Consider the following 18570-nt stretch of genomic DNA (forward strand, 5'->3'; position numbering starts at 1 on the left):
AGTGCCTGATGTGTTGGTCCCCACAAAGTAAGTAGTAAACAAATGTGTGTATGTGTGTGTTTAGTTGAGAGACACTAAATCAGCTGATCAGAAACAGACTCTACTGCACTTCCTGGCGGAAATATGTCAGGAGCAATACCCTGAGGTCATGACCTTCCCAGAGGAACTCATCCACGTGGAGAAAGCCAGCAAAGGTCAGTCTCAGTCGCATCTTGACGTCATTGATGATGCTTTCCTTATTCTATATACTACCATTCAAAGGTTTGGGGTCTGTATTTTTTTATTTTTATTTTTAAGAAATTAATACTTTTATTCAGCAAGGATGCATTTAATTGGTGAAAGGTGATGGTAAATGCATTTATATTGTTACAAAAGTTTTCTATTTCACAAAAATGAAGCTTTAAACATTAATAATAATCAGAAATGTTTCTTGAGCTGCAAATCAGCATATTAGAATGATTTCTGAAGGATCATGTGATACTCAAGAGGGGAGTAATGATGCTGAAAATTCACAGGAATAAATAATATTTTACAATATATGCAAATAGAAAACAGTTCTTTAGATTGTAATAATTTTTCACAATATTACTGTTTTTACTATATTTTTGTTCAAATAAATGCAGCCTTGGTGAGCAGAAGAGACTTCTTTCATAAACATGAAACACTATTACCCAAACTTTTGAATAGTAGTGTGATACTAATATCACTTTAGAACAGTTATGTTTTGTTTTTAAATAATTTTTTTCTCTCTCTCTCTCAGTGTCGGCAGAGACGCTCCAGAAGAATATAGATCAGATGGGAAAGCAGATTAAAAGCCTGGAGAAAGACATTGAGACATTCCCCCCTCCGCAGAGCGACAAGGACAAATTCGTGGAGAAAATGACCATATCCTTTATTCCCCCAGCTTGTTGCATGACAGGAAGTGTCACTTTGGCTTCCGCAGTCAATTCCACAAACAATAATGTTATAAAAAATAGTGTCAATGATCCATTGTGACATCACATCCTGTTTGGGTTCTAGATGAAGTGTGCCGTCCTGCAAGCGTCCTGTGAAGTTTGGGACTATGTTTGTTTTAGTACTTGTTCTCGGTTGGAGGGAAAAACAACTCGTTTCATGTGTTTAATAATGATTTATAAATATAAAAGTTGTGCAGTGAATCATAATGGGATGTTTTCTTAACGGAGTTCTGTACAGTTTTGTATCGACGGCTCATGAGCAGTTTGAGAAGATTCAGCTGATGCACGAGAACATGGAGAAGCAGTATGAGGATTTGGGCAAGTACTTTGTGTTCGACCCTAAGAAGATGAGCCCAGAAGAGTTATTCGGTGACCTCAACAACTTCAGGAACATGTTTCAGGTGAGATCACAACTGATGAAAAATTGACCAGTACTTAACTTTGATAAATATGGAAGCTTGTTTCTGCCACAGAATAAAACTAAGTTTTTTTCTCTCAGTTGTGAGTTTATAATTCACAATTCGAATTTTACTTACCTTATGTAGCAACATGGAATTGAGATATTTACTGTGACCTGTGCTTTGTGTGTGTGTGTGTGTGTAGCAGATGTTTCAGTCATCAGTCTGTTTAGTATATTAAAACAGACTTTTGTCTAGACGTACTGATATTCTCTCTGTCATAAAGGGACCAGAGACTCCATGTCAAAAACACACACACTTCATCATCTTTTCTGTGCTGTGATTTCATCTGTTCATCATAATGCTTTATAACTTTATATTTTTCCTTAGCTGAACAATGGAATCTGAATCAGAGATCTTGAGTTCACAGCTTCACCTCACTGCATGCATATGCTTTTTACAGCAAGCGGTGAAAGAGAACCAGAAACGGAAAGAAGCGGAGGAGAAGATTCGTCGAGCCAAACTGGCACGAGAGAAAGCGGAAAAAGAGAAAGAGGAGAAACAGAAGAGAATGAACGCTGGACAGATACTCAACATCAATGATGGTAAAGATTCACATTGCGTGCGTGTGTGTGTGTGTGTGTGTATGTAGGGGAAAAACAACAACATATCTGGGTCATATTTCTCACAACTTCATGTTTTATACAATTTGTCTTAATTTTTTCTTTCTTTCTTTTTGATTTTGGGGTGAAATGTGACCTGGACATGTTCTTGTGAGATTCAGAACAGTATGAAAATCTGAGATCATGTGACTCTCTCTTAAAATGTCCTCTTCATGAACATTGTCTTTACTGTCACACACTGATTCACACTCAACATTTAATGTGCATCATGTGAAATCATTTAGCTGGTTTCATGAATAGTACATCTACCATAACAAATGATCTCTCTCTCTCTCTAGCGCTCTCTCTTTCTCTCTCTCTGACCTACTTTTCTCGTCTGGCTGTAGTTTGAAACTTTTGGGGCTCCAAATTTCCACTCTCATTATTTCTGCAGACCTGTGTGTGTGTGTGTGTGTGTGTGTGTGTGTGTGTGTGTGTGTGTGTGTGTGTGTGTGTGTGTGTGTGTGTGTGTGTTTGAAAGTAGGTTGATAGAAAAAAGGATGGTAATAGGGTCTCATTTGTTAACATTAGATTATTTATTAGCTAACATGAATTAAATTTGATGAATATATTTACACCTTTTATTAAACTTTGTTAGTTTAATAAAAATTAATTTTTCATTGTTCTTGTTAGTTCATTAACTAATCTTAACAAATAACTTTTGATATTATAAATGTTGAAATGTTGTTAGTTTTTATAAATGTTGACTAAAAATTAAGATTAATAAGTGCTGTAGAAGTATTGTTTATTGTCAGTTCATGTTTACCAAATTCATTATTTTTTAGTTATTAACTATTTTTATAAAATATATAATTTATAATGTATTAATAAATATAATTTTTGTTAATTATATTTATTAGTTTTTTGTTAAATATTTTAATCTTTAATTTATTTTGTTTCAGTTTTGTTTTAGCAACTTTAGTACTTAAACTAAAATGAAAATGAGAAATGTTGCCTTGGCAACTGACATACATTCAAGTTTTTAATCTAGTATTTATGTATATATTTTTATTTCAGCTTTATTGCAATTAATGAAAATGTTTAATAGTTTTAGTTTTAAGTAAACAGCACTGATTGTACAGAGAGCATGTAGATGAGGAAACCTGTTTAGTCACTTTTGTGGCTAACAAATCAATCAAATGAACTATGATCAACATGTTATATATGTTATACATGCAGTGGCACATACTTAAAAATGATTTAATTAGACAATAAAAGCAAGTGTTATTTATTATATATTCAAATTCAAACTGATTAAAGTCTGAATTAAGTGACCAAATACTTGTAGGAGCCATAGCTGGTAATTTATGAGGTTTGATTTGCATACAGGTGGAAGATTTAAATGTCAGTTGAAGAACATGCATATAACACACACACACACTCTCACACACACTCCTACACCAACCCTACACCTAAACCTACCCATCACAGGAAACTGCACATTTTTACTTTCTCAAAAAAACTCATTCTGTATGAAATGGGGACATGGGGTAATGTCCTCATAAGTCACCCTCTCATTGTAATACCCATGTCATACCCATGTCATTATACAAATTTGTGTCCTAATATGTCACAAAAATGTGCATGTACACACACACGCGCGCGCGCGCGCGCGCACACACACACACACACACACACACACACACACACACACACACACACACACACACACACACACTCACTCACACTTACACACAGAAGGTTCATTGAACTCTCAGGGTTGAATATTTGAAATGTTTGGCCTTGACGTTCCCACATTCTCAAACACACTCATGTTATCTTTAGTTTAGAATTAGACAAATAAAAAGTGTTTCCCACATTAGTTACAGCAGCAGCTCCTGTGGATGGTCAGTAGGTGTCAGTGTTGTGTGATAGATTCTCTGTGTGTGCAGACAGATGTCAGACAGATGTCTCCGTGTGATTGGTCAGTACTGTGATGATGCTCATGTGTCATCACATAAGAGTGAGTTTAATGGCTGATGATGGTCTAATGCAGCTGAAAGGTGAAAATATTCATACAGATTCATCTAGAATGAGTCACGAGGGTATTCACTAACAAACAGGGTTGATATGTGAGCCCCTTACAAAAACTGACCATGCTAAAGTTTCTACCAAAATACCACAGTTACTGGGTAGTTGACAAGATTTTTGTGTATGTTTATTAATGCTGTAATTGGTCACCATTTTTTCATCACACTAGTTTGTATAGTTCAGTGTAAAACATTTTAATCTACAAATATTCCATGTGGTCTAAATTATAATGAGCCAGTGAAAACTACATGCACAATAATTAATCAAATTTATATAAATAAAAACAAATAAATTAATTTTATGTATTTAAAAAATACAAAAAATAATGTAAATGATTGTAATCTAATACATTTATGTATATATAAATTTAACTTATACTATAGTAAAGTTAAGGAATGATACTCTAGTGGAGAAAGATCAATCATAAGATCATAAATATAAACATATTTTTTAAATATTACATAAAATGTATTTTAAAGAAGAAATGATAAATTATGAACCATTAATAATAATATAGGAGTATTTCATGAAATGTGAAAAAGTTGTATTTAGTTGTTTTTTTTTTTTCACTAAGTGTCAGCTTTTAATTTTTGGTTTAGCAGTGATATAATATGTATTGGTAACACTTTACAATAAGGTTCATTAGTTAATGTATTGATAACATAAACTAACCATGAACAATACATTTGTTACTGTATTTACTAATCTTCATTAACGTTAGTTAATGAAAATACAGTTGTTCATTGATTGTTCATGTTAGTTCACAGTGCATTGACTAATGTTAACAAGATTCTAATAATGTATTAGTAAATGTTGAAATAAACATTAACAAAGATTAATAAATGCTGTATAAGTGCAGTTCATTATTAGTTCATGTTAACTAATGTAGGTAACTAATGAACCTTATTGTAAAGTGTTACCTATGTATTAATATAATATAAACATGTAATATGCAGCAGGGGAAAATCTCAGCAAATCAGATGTGCTGTTCCTATAACACGCCTCACGGTGGTGTGTGTGCACTGCAAACAGCTCTGTGTGTGTGTGGGTGTGTGTGGGGGTGGGGTGGGTGGGGGTGTGTGTGTGTGTGTGTGTGTGTGTGTGAGATCTAGGTTGTCAGGTCAGATGCAAAACCATCTGGCTGCAGATTTTCTGGGGATTACAGTGAGACTGATTTTGTGTGTGTGCGTGCGTGCGTGCGTGCGTGCATGTTTATGAAGTATGGTGTGTGTGTGTCTGTGTATGCATGCATGTTTAGGAAGGACTGTGTGTGTGTGTTTATGGGGGGCAGGGAAATAAGACCCATAAATCTTTAACCCCATGTTGTCCAGAGAGGACATGATTGAAACCATCTGTACACACACACACACACACACACACACACAAAACAGCCCTTAAACCATTCACCATATGAAAAAAACACACTTTCAACAAACTATTTTAAACAGACAAAATGTTGTCAGAGCACACAGTCCTTCCCATCATGTGTGTGTATGTGTACATGTGGTTCAGTTATGTAGGTCAACAGTGTGCATCAGTGTGTGTAAGGTAGGGGGCACTGTCTGCTGTAACTTGTGTCTTTGAGGATGTTTACGTTCCCATGATCCTTTGCTCCTCTCTCATCTGATGTCACTGTGGCTGTTGCTCTCTGGTTCTATGATTCTGCATGTGTTTCAGCAGTGATGCTTCATATGAATGATGTGTGTTTCAGATAGTGATGATGAGACTATTATTAATGTATAATATTAATAGTGTTTTTTTGTGTGTGTTTTAGATGGAGATGAGACTGGTATCATGGACGGTCTGTTGGAGGCGCTGCAGTCTGGAGCTGCTTTCAAGAGGAAGAGAGGACCACGACAAGCAGGTAACATGCGTCAAGTTCATTTGTCAGATGTGCGGTAATTGCTGGTATTGAGGGAATACAAAATGCAGAAAACTGCAATATGAAAAGCTGCAATCATGAGAAACTTACACAGTAATGGATAAAAGAACAACAACATTGAAACTGGACACAAACGGCAAGTTTGTGGGTTTGATTTGCAGGTAAAGCTTGATGAAATGTATCATTTAATTGAGTAAGTTGCTTTGGATAAAAGTGTCTGCCTAATGCTGCCTAATTCAGAGGTTTGGGGTCATGTGTTTTTTTTTTTTTTTTTTGTCAGTAAGTTAATTCTTTTATTTAGCAATGTTTGCATTAATCAAACCTAACAGAAATATTTTGTAACATTATAAATGCCTTTAATATTACTATTTTAAGACTGGAGTAATGATGCTGAAAATTCAGCTTTGATCACAGGAATAGATTACATTTTAAAATGCATTCAAATAGAAAACTGTTCTCTTAAAATGCAATAATATGTCACAATATTACTGTTTTTACTGTATTTTTCAATAATTAAATGCAGTTTTGGTGAACAGAAGAGACTTCTTTTAAAAACATAAAAATTGTACAGACCCCAGACTTTTGAACAAGTAGTGTCTTTTTGAAGGAAAACATGAATTCAGTGTGTTTCAATAGAGATGTAGTTCAGAATTACAGTTGTACACAAAAACAAACCATGTGTGCTTCATTTTCCCTCTTTTCACTGTATTATAGACTTACAAACAGTGTGGAGCAGTGCTGTGTGTGTGTGTGTGTGTGTGTGTGTGTGTGTGTGTGTGTGTGTGTGTGTGTGTGTGTGTGTGTGTGTGTAACTGGATCTGCGTTGAATGAATCCAGATGTGCTGCAATGTGGCAATAATGACCATGCATGCATGCACACACACTCTCTCTCTCTCTCTCTCTCTCTCTCCCCGCCTCCACATCCCGCGCTTTTTATCTTTTGAATTTAGTTCCATGACACAACTTTTTCTGTTTTCACCCCTTTATTCCTCTCTTCTCTCAGACCGTTTTTTAACTTCACCTTCTTATATTCCCTCTCTTTCTCTCTCATGTTTATTTCTGTGTATCTCTGTACAGTCTTTACTCTGTTTACTTTGCTGCTTCACACTGTATATTTTCCTTGGAATCGAATCAAAATGTGTGTGTGTGTGTGTGTGTGTGTGTGTGTGTGTGTGTGTGTGTGTGTGTGTGTGTGTGTGTGTGTGTGTGTTTGTGTGTGTGTAGCATGAGTCATCAGTGGTGTGTTTTGTATTTTTAGCTTTTCTGAAGCAGCCCGCACACAAGCTCTGTTCCAAAACCTAGTGAGCTCCCTACCTAGACAGCATGTTAAGACATCATAGGTGTTTCTGAATGCATTAAAGCTTGTTAAATGCTGCCTTTTAAAATGTATTCAGTTAGTGAGTTATAGCCTTTGTAGTTCCAAATCAGTTAGGCAGCTCCCTTCAAAGGCAGCATTCTATGTAGACAGCACAAACGGAGCTACACACGGCACATGTGACTCAACCCCTCAATATGCCACACATACATACCAACACACACCCATTCTGACCACTTGTTCGTTCTGCATATGGATGCGTTCACTCAAACACACACACAGTGTAGATGCCTTTAGACAGACCGCAGGCATGCAGTGTGGAGACAGGAGACGCCCTGTAACCTCTGACCTCTGACCCTCTGCATTATGAGTCATCAGCCAATCAAGAGAGATGCTGAGAGACAGACGGCAGCTGCTGCTCTACACACACGCTTACAAACACGCAAAATACATTTAAGTTGCAAATGCGTGTATAAATCTATAAATGACATAAATCTGTTTAGTATATTAGAAGAAAATAATCAAAAAGTAAAGATAATAATAAAGATTTTAACAGTATAACGAAAATGCATATGAATATCAGTCGTCACTCTACATCTGCCAATAATGTCTTAGTAAGATATATTTAAATGCTTAGTTTTATGATCAAACCTCTTTAGTTTTAAAACATATAATGCAATGCAATACAAAGTTGATTGAGAGATGAACAAATAAACCTTTCTCAAAAGCCTGATGATCATGTTTGATACATTTGAATATGATTTTTCTAAAAAAAAAAAAAAAAAAATCAATCAGATGACAGAAGGACTGTAGTAGATTGTGTGCAAGAGGTTTTTCAGTTTTGATCATGATCATATTTTAGAGCCCTTAGAAATTTGTCATATCAAAAATGATACAGCAGTCTCTATAGGGTAAAATTGTTTTCCTCAATTTTTGCACATCTGAAATAGTCAAAATCATCACAAACTCCTCGGTTGAGAATAATAGACCTAATTCAGGATAGACACTATATTTAAGTTGAAATGAAGGAAAAGAAGACTGACAGATGTTTCCAGTGGTCAAAAAATGTCAGAAAACAAGGTTGTATATTTTTGTCCCTCACAGCAAGATTTTAATTGAATCAAATATATAAAATAAGTTCCATATTAGTCCAAAGAAAATCTGTGGGTGCTTTTTGACCCTTTTTAGGTGTTTATGATTTGCATACACTAATCCTAATCTCACATTCTATTTAGGACAGATAGTATTGGGATGTAACCTGTGTGGGTGTGTCTGTTTTTAGACTCTTCATTAATATACACACATCTGCCATGTCATGACCCCACACACACTCCTGACTCCTCGACGAAAGACGCACACTTCAACATCAATGACACACACAGACTCATACAAAGAGCCAGAGACGCACCCTGTGCCCATCACACAATATCACTTTATAGAGACCAAACTCACAAACACCCACAGAGAAACACACTGTGTGCCAGATGTCCACAAAACACACACACACTCCTTTGTCCAGCTCACAAACACTGAGACAGACACACCCTCTCCAACCATCATACAAAAAGAGCAACACACACACTCCTGTTGTCGGCAGAACAATGCCACACACTTAATCATGTTAGATGCACAACATTCACACTGCAAAAAAAAAAAAAAAAAAAATCGTACTCAGTTTTTTTGCCTTGTTTTCCAGTACAAATATATAAACATTCTTAAATCAAGATACATTTACTTGAGAAGGAAAATTTCTTAAAATATTAAGTCTTATTTTCTAAAAAATTGACCAAAATTAAGTGCTTAAAACAAGAAAAAATGGAGTAAGAAACAGTCTTTTTCCCTTTTGAATTAGGTTTATTTTTCTGACCCCATTAGCAGATACTTTTTCTTGTTTTAAACATAATCTCACATCATTTTGATTATTTTTTCAGAAAACAAGACAACAATATTGAGGAAGAAAGTCATTTTTTTGCAGTGCCTCCTGCTTCACGGGGAGCTCAACACTTCCAAACACTGTAAAATCTGTCTTATTTTTAGCTTCATTACCCTGATGATAATTATCTCTGCTCTCTTTTTACACCCTGAATCTCACAAACACACTAGCAGCAGTAAAAACTGAGATGAGCAGTTCTGTCTACATACAAGTTTAGGATGCAAAAAAGATGGAACAAGCGAATGACAGGAGAGTGTGCAGGCGGCAGAGACGGTTCAGATGTGAATCAGTCATTATGTGGGCCATTTATATAATGTTTACTGTCTCTTACTCATTCTCCTCTAATTAAAAAAGTTAATTAAACCTCACATCTGCTCATGTGACATCTACACAAAAACACGTCATCTTCAGATGTTGTTGTATGCGATGCAGAAGAGTTGGATATAAATTCATGGTCTTGATGATCCACAGGTCATCACAGTCTTTCTTTTCTTTCCTTTCTTGTCCTAACCAGGTGATAAAGCAAGATAAATGTATATAATACTGAGGAAGAAAATCACTTTTTTGCAGTGAACTGTGACAATTAAAGGGTTAGTTCACCCAAAAATGAAAATTCTGTCATTTATTACTCACCCTCATGCCGTTCCACACCCGTAATACCTCCGTTAATCTTCGAAACACAAATTAAGATATTTTAGTTGAAATCCGATGGCTCAGTGAGGCCTGCATAGCCAGCAATGACATTTCCTCTCTCAAGATCCATAAAGGTACTAAAAACATATTTAAATCGGTTCATGTGAGTACAGTGGCTCAATATTAATATTATAAAGCGACGAGAATATTTTTGGTGCACCAAAAAAAACAAAATAATGACTTATTTAGTGATGGCCGATTTCAAAACACTGCTTCAGGAAGATTCGGAGCACAATGAATCAGTGTATCGAATCTGCTGTTCGGAGCGCCAAAGTCACGTGATTTCAGCCGTTGGCAGTTTGACATGCAATCTGAATCATAATTCGATACACTGATTCATTTGTGCTCCGATGCTTGCTGAAGCAGTGTTTTGAAATCGGCCGTCACTAAATAAGTGTTGTTGAAAAATTGTTTTTTTTGGCGCTCCAAAAATATTCTCATGGCTTTATAATATTAATATTGAACCACTGTACTCACATGAACTGATTTAAATATGTTTTTAGTACATTAATGGATCTTGAGAGAGGAAATGTCATTGCTCCCTATGGAGGCCTCACGGAGCCATCAGATTTCAACAAAAATATCTTCATTTGTGTTCCGAAGATTAACAAAGGTCTTACGGGTGTGGAACGGCATGAGGGTGAGTAATAAATGACACAATTTTCATTTTTGGCTGAACCAACCCTTTAACTGACGTTTTGTGAGTTGCTTGTTATATTTCTGTTTCATAGTGCTCTATAGCTCCACCCACAGTGAAATGTCATTGGTCCAACATCCACATGATTGTATATTAAAGGTGAAGTATGTAGTTTCTGCAACCCTAGTGGCACTGGCACCTAGTGGAATTACCAAAATACATCATATTTTGCAAATGCCCCTTTTGCGTGTTGTGCTTCCCCAGCTTCCCAAACTAATCTCTTACAGCTGCTTGTGAAGGCATGTCTCAACAGATAAATGTAGGCTATTTTCAAATAAATTCCAACATACTAGGAATACTTTTAGCTGTGTTGCTGTGTCATGAGTTAGCAACTGAGTATGCTAACACGATTGCAAGCGTTTCACAATCACTTATAATAAATAAACCCATGCAACGTACCTGCGCTGGGCACATTTTTGGGCTGTCTACACTGGACACGTCAAAATAAACTGGAACATTTTGTCTTTCTGAATGGGAACATGAATGCTGTATGGTACTGTATTTAAGTATCCATAGTAGCGTGTAGCATTGCAATGCCCCCTTCACTCTGTCATCTTCGTGACCTGTTTAATATTTGAAGGTCTAAATGCAGTGAAATTTGACCTGTACCCAAAGCTCAATTCCCATTTAACGCATCAGTCATGACCACACTGGCGAAACACCCTCTGGCTCCGCCTGCTACAGTAGCCACGCCCCAAACTCTCGCTATAGGTTGAGCTGGAAAGAGATTGACAGATCTGAGCAGACGCTCTCAATGTTTTGATGGTGCCTGAGAGGCTTAATGTTTCACTTTTAAGGGAGATAAAACAGTGAACGGCATACTAATAGTAGTCAATGAACAATAAGCTGAGTTAAGAGAATTTGTTTCAACAGAAAAAAAAATCTCACATACTTCACCTTTAAACATCATTTTTAAACAAACATTTTCTGATTGACTGTGATTTATTTACACTGCTAGAACACAGTGTAATAATAAAAACTTGCCATCATTTTATAGCAATAAAGGCATAGTATTTTGACTGAAACTATGGTTACAACAGTAAATGTTTATAAGGGTTCCATCTGTCAGACACTCATAACCTGGAGCTACAATCGCACCCATAACGACTTTTCTTCCCAACAGACTCAGTGCTGTCCTTATCACAGCTCATACTGGACACCTGCTTGGTAACGTGTGTGTGTGTGTGTGTGTGTGTGTGTGTTCATCTCTCTGCATGCTTCGTTACAAATATTTGTTCAGAGATTGTTATCAGTAGCACTGGGACTTCTGTGTGTGTGAGTGTGTAATCATGGCTTCCTCTGCATGGCTGTGTTTTGCATACAGGCTGGAGAATGTGAATGAAATATGACATTCTCAAAAAATGTTCTCATATGAATGTCTCACCGCTGGAGTTTTGTTCTGCAGCCGTTATTCGAGTGTTTAACTTGTGTGTAAACACTTAACAGTCTCCTTCTGACCTAAATAAATCAACATGGCAGCCAGCACACATATATGATGACATGTATGATATTCAGTCTCTTGTGTCAGGATATGAATCAGATGGGTCTTTATAGGAATATTCCAGGTTATTTTCAGTTATTAATGTGGATGAACAGCATGTGTGGCATGTGGAATACCAAATTAAATTAAACCAACATTAAACTAAATTGAGCTGAATAATACACTATAATTTTTTGTATTCAATTGAATTAATTTCATAACTGAACAACTTTGCAACAGTAATACTGTTATTTTCCTGTTTATTACTGTGTTAAGCAGCTTTGAAACAATCTGTATTGTATAATAAAGCGCTATATAAATATGACTTGACAACTTCACTCTGCTGGACAGAGAACAGTAAAATATTTACAATAAAAAACATGCTTGATTTAGATGTTAGGGATTTAACAGTTTCACATTTATGCTTTTAAACCTTCCAATCTGTTAAGCTTATTTTGTATTATTGTAAAATATGGTCTGTTTGTTTTTATAACTGAGGAACAAGTTTAAGTTCAAAATAACCAGGAGTATTCCTATAAAAAGGTAAGTTGTCGGTTGTTTTTGACTGTAGTGCCTTAAAGAATGACCTTTGAACTCTAACACCTGTGCCTGACCTCAGAGTGTGGCCTTCCCACCATGACATCTTTCATTTCCCATTCCGTTTCAGCCAACAATCGGAGAGGAGCCGGTCAGGCCGTGACGAACCTTCTCGCCAAAGAGCTTCTTCAGGAAAACCCCCCGCCCAGTTCCACGAAAAAGACCCGATTGGACACGGAGGACAGGAAGGAGTCGTCTCCGGAGGACACGGGCTCGCTGGAGGATCTCTTAGATGACGCTCCATTACGGTCAAATTAAGGACTTCCTCTGCTGATCCTGCTGGTTAAAAGACAGAATGTGTTTTGGGGACCAAGTCTGCGAGGGCGGGGCTCTCGCTAAACCACACCCCCTCGAGTAATCGCATACGGCTTTTTTATTGGCCGTCACACTGGATGAGAGGTCTCATCTTGTCACTGTCTCACTCATTTTGTCATTTTCTAGCACTCTCGCTCTACACACAAGATTACATCCGTGCATCTCTCTCGTCTGCTTTTTGCAAGATCCCAAAGATTTGTATATAGATTCCAGAATGTCCCATTCCATTCATAATTTACCTCTTTTCTCCTGGTTCCTTTTTTAAAACACCAGCTCTGCTTTGTTTTGTTCTGTTCTTGACTTTGAAACATATCACGTGGCTGAATGTTTGAAATTAGTTACGTCGTTGTTCTCGAAACGCACAGTGCCAATAATGTTTACCCCATAAACGCATGTTTGGTTGGTGTGTATTTGAGGTGTTTTCACTGAGGTTCTGTAGCCCGTCGCAAGAGTTAAAGAAGGTCTGGTACCTGTTCACGAGATTAGTTCTCTCTTCCTGTGCTCTTCTGTTTCTGGATACTTCATTTTGTCATTTTAAGTGAATCATGTTGTTTAAATCTCAAAACGTGGGCCTCCTTCATTCATAAAAACATTACTGCATTGATTTAAATGTAACAATATATGCAAAAATGGTTCAGTTTAGAATCGATAAATCATTCGTAAAACATGAATAAGTTGTTGCGCTGAGTCGAATGCAATAAATGACTTCACGACTGTTTTATAAAATAATTGTGTTTGTTAATGCTGCACTGCCTAAACATTCGGTTTTGTGAATGGCAGCAGTCAGTTTTTGTGTTTTTCCAGAAACAGCCGTGATGTGTTTTCGTGTTTGTGAAGCGCTGTAGTCCATCTACCGTTTTCTGCACACTGAAGATCCAAACTGCTGATAGTGTCGTTTCACCATCACAAGATAGATCAATGTCATGTGCATGTTTTAACTTACTGCCAGACAGCGAGTAAAACTCTGGCGTGAACTGTAAAATACAAAAATTTTAAGGGCGAAACTAACATTGACGGGACCTATGGCATTTATTTCTCTGATAAACGGTTTGATCGAGCCAAATGCGAGGGACTGTAGCAGAGCACTTCTGTCATTGGTGCTGAAATTTCTGCACTTAGATTTATTGAACTGGAGTCATTTTCTTTGCAGTCTTCACAAAACGGTGGTCAAATGTTCCTGTCTTCTAAATTGTCAGATCCCCAACAGATACGGTTTAACAAGTCGACCTTTAAGACTGTTCTTGAGTCATAAACTGAGTTTGTGTTGGTGACACGGGGAAATATGACCTCAAGAGTTTCAGCTTTGCAATATGACTTACCTGAATGTTGATGTTGGCTGAATGTTTGAGGGTAGAGATCACTGTTTAAAGCCATAGCTCTGACTGCGTTTGTCAAGAAATCCTGAGAAATTGTCTTCCATTATTATCCTATATTAAAAGGTGTATCTGCATTTATGTAATGTGTGTAAAAGTTTTGGCAATGATTAAGTGCTGCCTAGACCACCAACACGTCTGAAAGAGCTCGAGAACGTTATGTGCTTTTTCCCCCCCAGAGTTTTTGAAGCCAAATTTCCAATTTTTGAATTTTTGTATACTGCAATTTTGGAGACCTGCAAGCCAACAGATTCTGCCTAAAGGCCGATACTGAAGGTTGTGCAAGTATACAGTTTCACTTTCTTGAAAAAGCTGGATAAAGATCACTGGAAAAAACAAAGAGACTTTGCGTTTTCTTTGTTTTGATGTTTTTTATGAACAGTTTTCTTTGTCATTTTTATTGTTGATTGTTTTACTGTAATAATATAGAGATTGTATTGGTGAGATCCATTTGGTCAAATTGTGTATATTGCGTTTTGACTGTAGAGATGTTATTATGGTTATCTCTAAATCCGCACCATTAAAATATCTTCTTTAATGCTTATTCTGTTTTATTTTGTGTGTGTGTGTGTGTGTGTGTTTGTTTGCTTGTGAACAGATTTTTCAATCTTTGGAGGGAATACGTTTCTGAAAATGCCCACAGAATATTAGCAACACATGACGGTGACATCCCTGCAAGACAAAATTGTCAATAATTGGATGAAATAATGTGTTTTGGAGTTACACTTGTAGTAATTGAAATTTGCTGTCATGTGATTGGCTGATTAGATATTTCCCTTAACGTCAAGTTGAACAGTTCTACTTCATAACATGGCAATGCAATGGTATTTTGGGGACTTTTTGGTTAGTGTCATATAGATATTATGCCATAATGTAAACACCTCAATCAATCAGAGTTTGATCTGAATAAAATTTGAATTTGAATTTGAAAGGGTTGGTGTAGACCTGAAATAATCCCATCAACAGATAAGAAATGAAGCATGTGAACCGTTGAATCTGACTCTTCTCAAACAGATTAAAAATATCGGTAACACTTTATAATAACATTCAGTTATAAGTCATTTATGAATTATTAATGATTAACAAATCATTTACAAAACATGAATATACATTTATAAATGATTGATGAGTGATATACTAATATTTTATGAATGTTTTATTAATTCAGTTAGAAGTCATTTATAAATTATTTAATTATGAACAAATAATTTATAAAACATGGCTATACGTTCATAAATGATTAATAAGTGATATGTTAACATTTCATGAATGTTTCATGACACTTATAAGTTATTAATGATGAACGAATCATTTACAAAACATGACAATATATGTTCATAAATGATTAATAACTGCTCTACTAACAATTTACAAATGTGTTGTAAGTTATTTTAATCAAATAAATCAAACAGATCATTAGTAGATTGTTTATAAGTTATTAGTTGATACATTATTTATCACATAATAATTGAAATTTTTATGACAAAATTGTTTTTGCATCATCTCAATAAACAATTGTTAATCATGAACAAATGATGAACAAACCATTAGTAAATGATCAGTATATGATTTATTGATGAAGTTGTAAGCTGGTCTGTGTTCAAAAGCACAAACATGCAGGTATGTTAAAGCACTATTTTTAAGAAGAGTAATTTATTTGTTTTGAAGTGGATAAACATTTATAAATGCCTTACAGTCAGGTGATTCTAGTTGATTATATTAAATCCTTTCACTCATCAGCACAGACTTGTGTTCTGTGTGGAGTGTGTGGGATCTTGTGATGAAGTCAATCTCTGAATCGGTTTTACCTTCCACTGAAGCTCACATCAGGTGCACAGAGTTAAACACTCCATGTGTGTCAGAGAAGACAGCTGTCTATACCCTCACCAGTCAGCACTTACACTGAAGTACACACTACAAAGTGTTCAACACCTGTTACAGATGATGTGTAAATTCATGAATAAATCATTTACAAAGCTTTCTGCATCTCCTATTTTAAAGTGTAAACTATTTTAAGTAGTTTACACTTTAGAATAGCGGATACAGAAAGCGTTATAAATGACTTGTATACATATACAAATAATTTGTAACAGGTAAGAAAGGTCTACAAATGATATGTAACACATTTACAAGTGATGAATAGTTTACACTTTAGAATAGGGGATGCAGAAAATGTTATAAATGATTTATTCATGCATTTACACATCTATAACAGGTGTTGAACACTGTAGTGTGTGACTGTAAGGCATTTATAAATGTTTATCCACTTCAAAACAAATAAATTACTCTTCTTAAAAATAGTGCTTTAGTATACCTGCATGTTTGTGCTTTTGAACACAGACCAGCTTACAACTAATCACTGATCATTAACTAATAATTTATAAGTGACTTATAACTGAACGTTATTATAAAGTGTTACCAAAATATCTCGTGCACAAAATACCTTGTTTTACGTCATAGGAACATGTTTATATATGTCTTATGAACTGGTTTGTGGATGAATCTAAATATTAACTCTTGGCGAGTAATTGGCTCGGTCGTGGCCAGATGACACAATGACGGCCGCATTGATGCTGTAATGAGCTCTGGAGCTGCCAGCCAATCGGAGGGCAGGGGCTGAGTTCTCAGGCAGCCGATTGGCTGGCTCAGTGTCACCGCGGTCTCCAGGTAGCAGAGTGATTGTGAGAGAGTATGTGCCTGTTTCTGAAGGTGGAGTCAGAGACAGTGAAGGATGGATGTCTAATTCAGCAGTCTTCATTAAGACTTTAGCATTGAATTTGGATTAAACAATGCAATATTTTCTAATAAAGCACTTCTGACAAAAATTTGCATAAATGTGCAAGTTTTGTTCGAAATACATTTAGGGCACATGCAAATAAATACAGTATGTGAATCAGATTGCATATGAACAGGACTTTCAGAATCTGAAATCAGATTGGATTAATTCAGATTGAATATATCTGTTATGACTGTACAGAAAGAACTGTGATACATTTGTGGTAATGTTTGAGGAACGTGTTGTGTGTGTGTAATTTGGTATGACGGGTACAGCATTTATTTGACATTCCTGTGTGTGCATCTGTGCGCTGCATGGTTTTATGTCTCATGAGTGTGGAAAAATGCAGCTATGATTTGGAATTTCCTCTCTGCAAATCCCAGACTAACACACACACATATTGTGTTACAGCTCATATACACTCAGAACCATTCCTCCTACTTTAAACACAAATCATGCAGGTCACAAGTCTAATATCCTGTTTGTAAGTTGTTTGGCACATGTGTTCATTCAGTTAGCTGTTTCTGCCATGTTCTGTGAAGTCTGCCTGTCCTTCTCAGTGGTATGTGGGCCTTTTTTCAAGAGATGTTCCATGAGACGAGGAGTTGGGAAAAGGGTGGAATGTTTGCTTTGGAATCCCTCCATTCCCTGTAACCACAGCGATTATTCCAGAATAGATTCAGACTCATCCACAGATTGTGCTAAGCAGAGCAACTTATGCCGGATGTGTTTCACCCTCACGGACTCCTGACAGCATCACTATTACTATCGCTCATACTCAGTGTCAGGGGTTTGTTCAAATCACTAACCCTTAATATGACCAATAATAATGATGTTTTGTGAATTGTAGTTGACTAATAGGTTGAGAGTGTTTGATGTGGAGTTTGACTCTGATCATCTGAAGCCTCTGTTTGCATCTTTAGATCTTAGATCTTAAAACAAAACACATGCCTTTCTTTGTGTTGTCAAATGAAAGCGTGCGAGTGTTTTCATGTCCCTCCTTTATGGCAGGCTTCTATTAAAGCTTGACCTCTGACCCCTGTGGGAGTTCATAAAACAGTGGCTCTCCACATTCTTACACCCTAACATCACATCAGCAGGTTTTGCATCAATGATATTATTAAGTAAAACTGTTAAAAATTAAGTGAAATGTACGAAAAACTTGTATGTAAAAATGTAAAGTACTAGAAGTAGTTAAAGTACTAAAATCTTTACCATAACTTAAAGCTTAAATAGAAATATTTAAAAATAAATAATGTTAACAAATGAAACCTTCAAGTGTTACTAAAAAAAAATAAAAACAAACACAAATGACATGCATAACAAATTTACTAAAATTAAAATGAAAACTGAACACGTAAAAATAAAAGCTCAATTCAAAATATTAATAATTGCTATAATAGACACATTTCCATCAGAAAACACAAATTTTAAGATGGACAGAAAAATGAAAGATGAGAAA

General features: G+C 36.0%; 1 protein-coding gene across 3 annotated transcripts in view; it reads left to right on the plus strand.

Annotated features, from left to right (window-relative positions):
* The window catches only part of LOC125275556 (protein diaphanous homolog 1), a 109255-nt gene extending 94379 nt beyond the window's left edge, over window positions 1–14876 (plus strand). For all 3 annotated transcript variants that reach the window (XM_048202596.1, XM_048202594.1, XM_048202595.1), the window contains 6 exons: window positions 65–194; window positions 761–885; window positions 1193–1357; window positions 1818–1959; window positions 5822–5911; window positions 12715–14876. In XM_048202596.1, coding sequence (XP_048058553.1) covers window positions 65–194; window positions 761–885; window positions 1193–1357; window positions 1818–1959; window positions 5822–5911; window positions 12715–12902 — 840 coding nt within the window. In that variant the 3' untranslated portion in view covers window positions 12903–14876. The remainder of the gene's footprint in view (window positions 1–64; window positions 195–760; window positions 886–1192; window positions 1358–1817; window positions 1960–5821; window positions 5912–12714) is intronic.
* The last annotated feature ends 3694 nt before the right edge of the window (window positions 14877–18570 follow it).

This window comes from Megalobrama amblycephala, linkage group LG9 (genome assembly GCF_018812025.1).
Source record: "Megalobrama amblycephala isolate DHTTF-2021 linkage group LG9, ASM1881202v1, whole genome shotgun sequence".
Lineage (NCBI taxonomy): Eukaryota > Metazoa > Chordata > Actinopteri > Cypriniformes > Xenocyprididae > Megalobrama > Megalobrama amblycephala.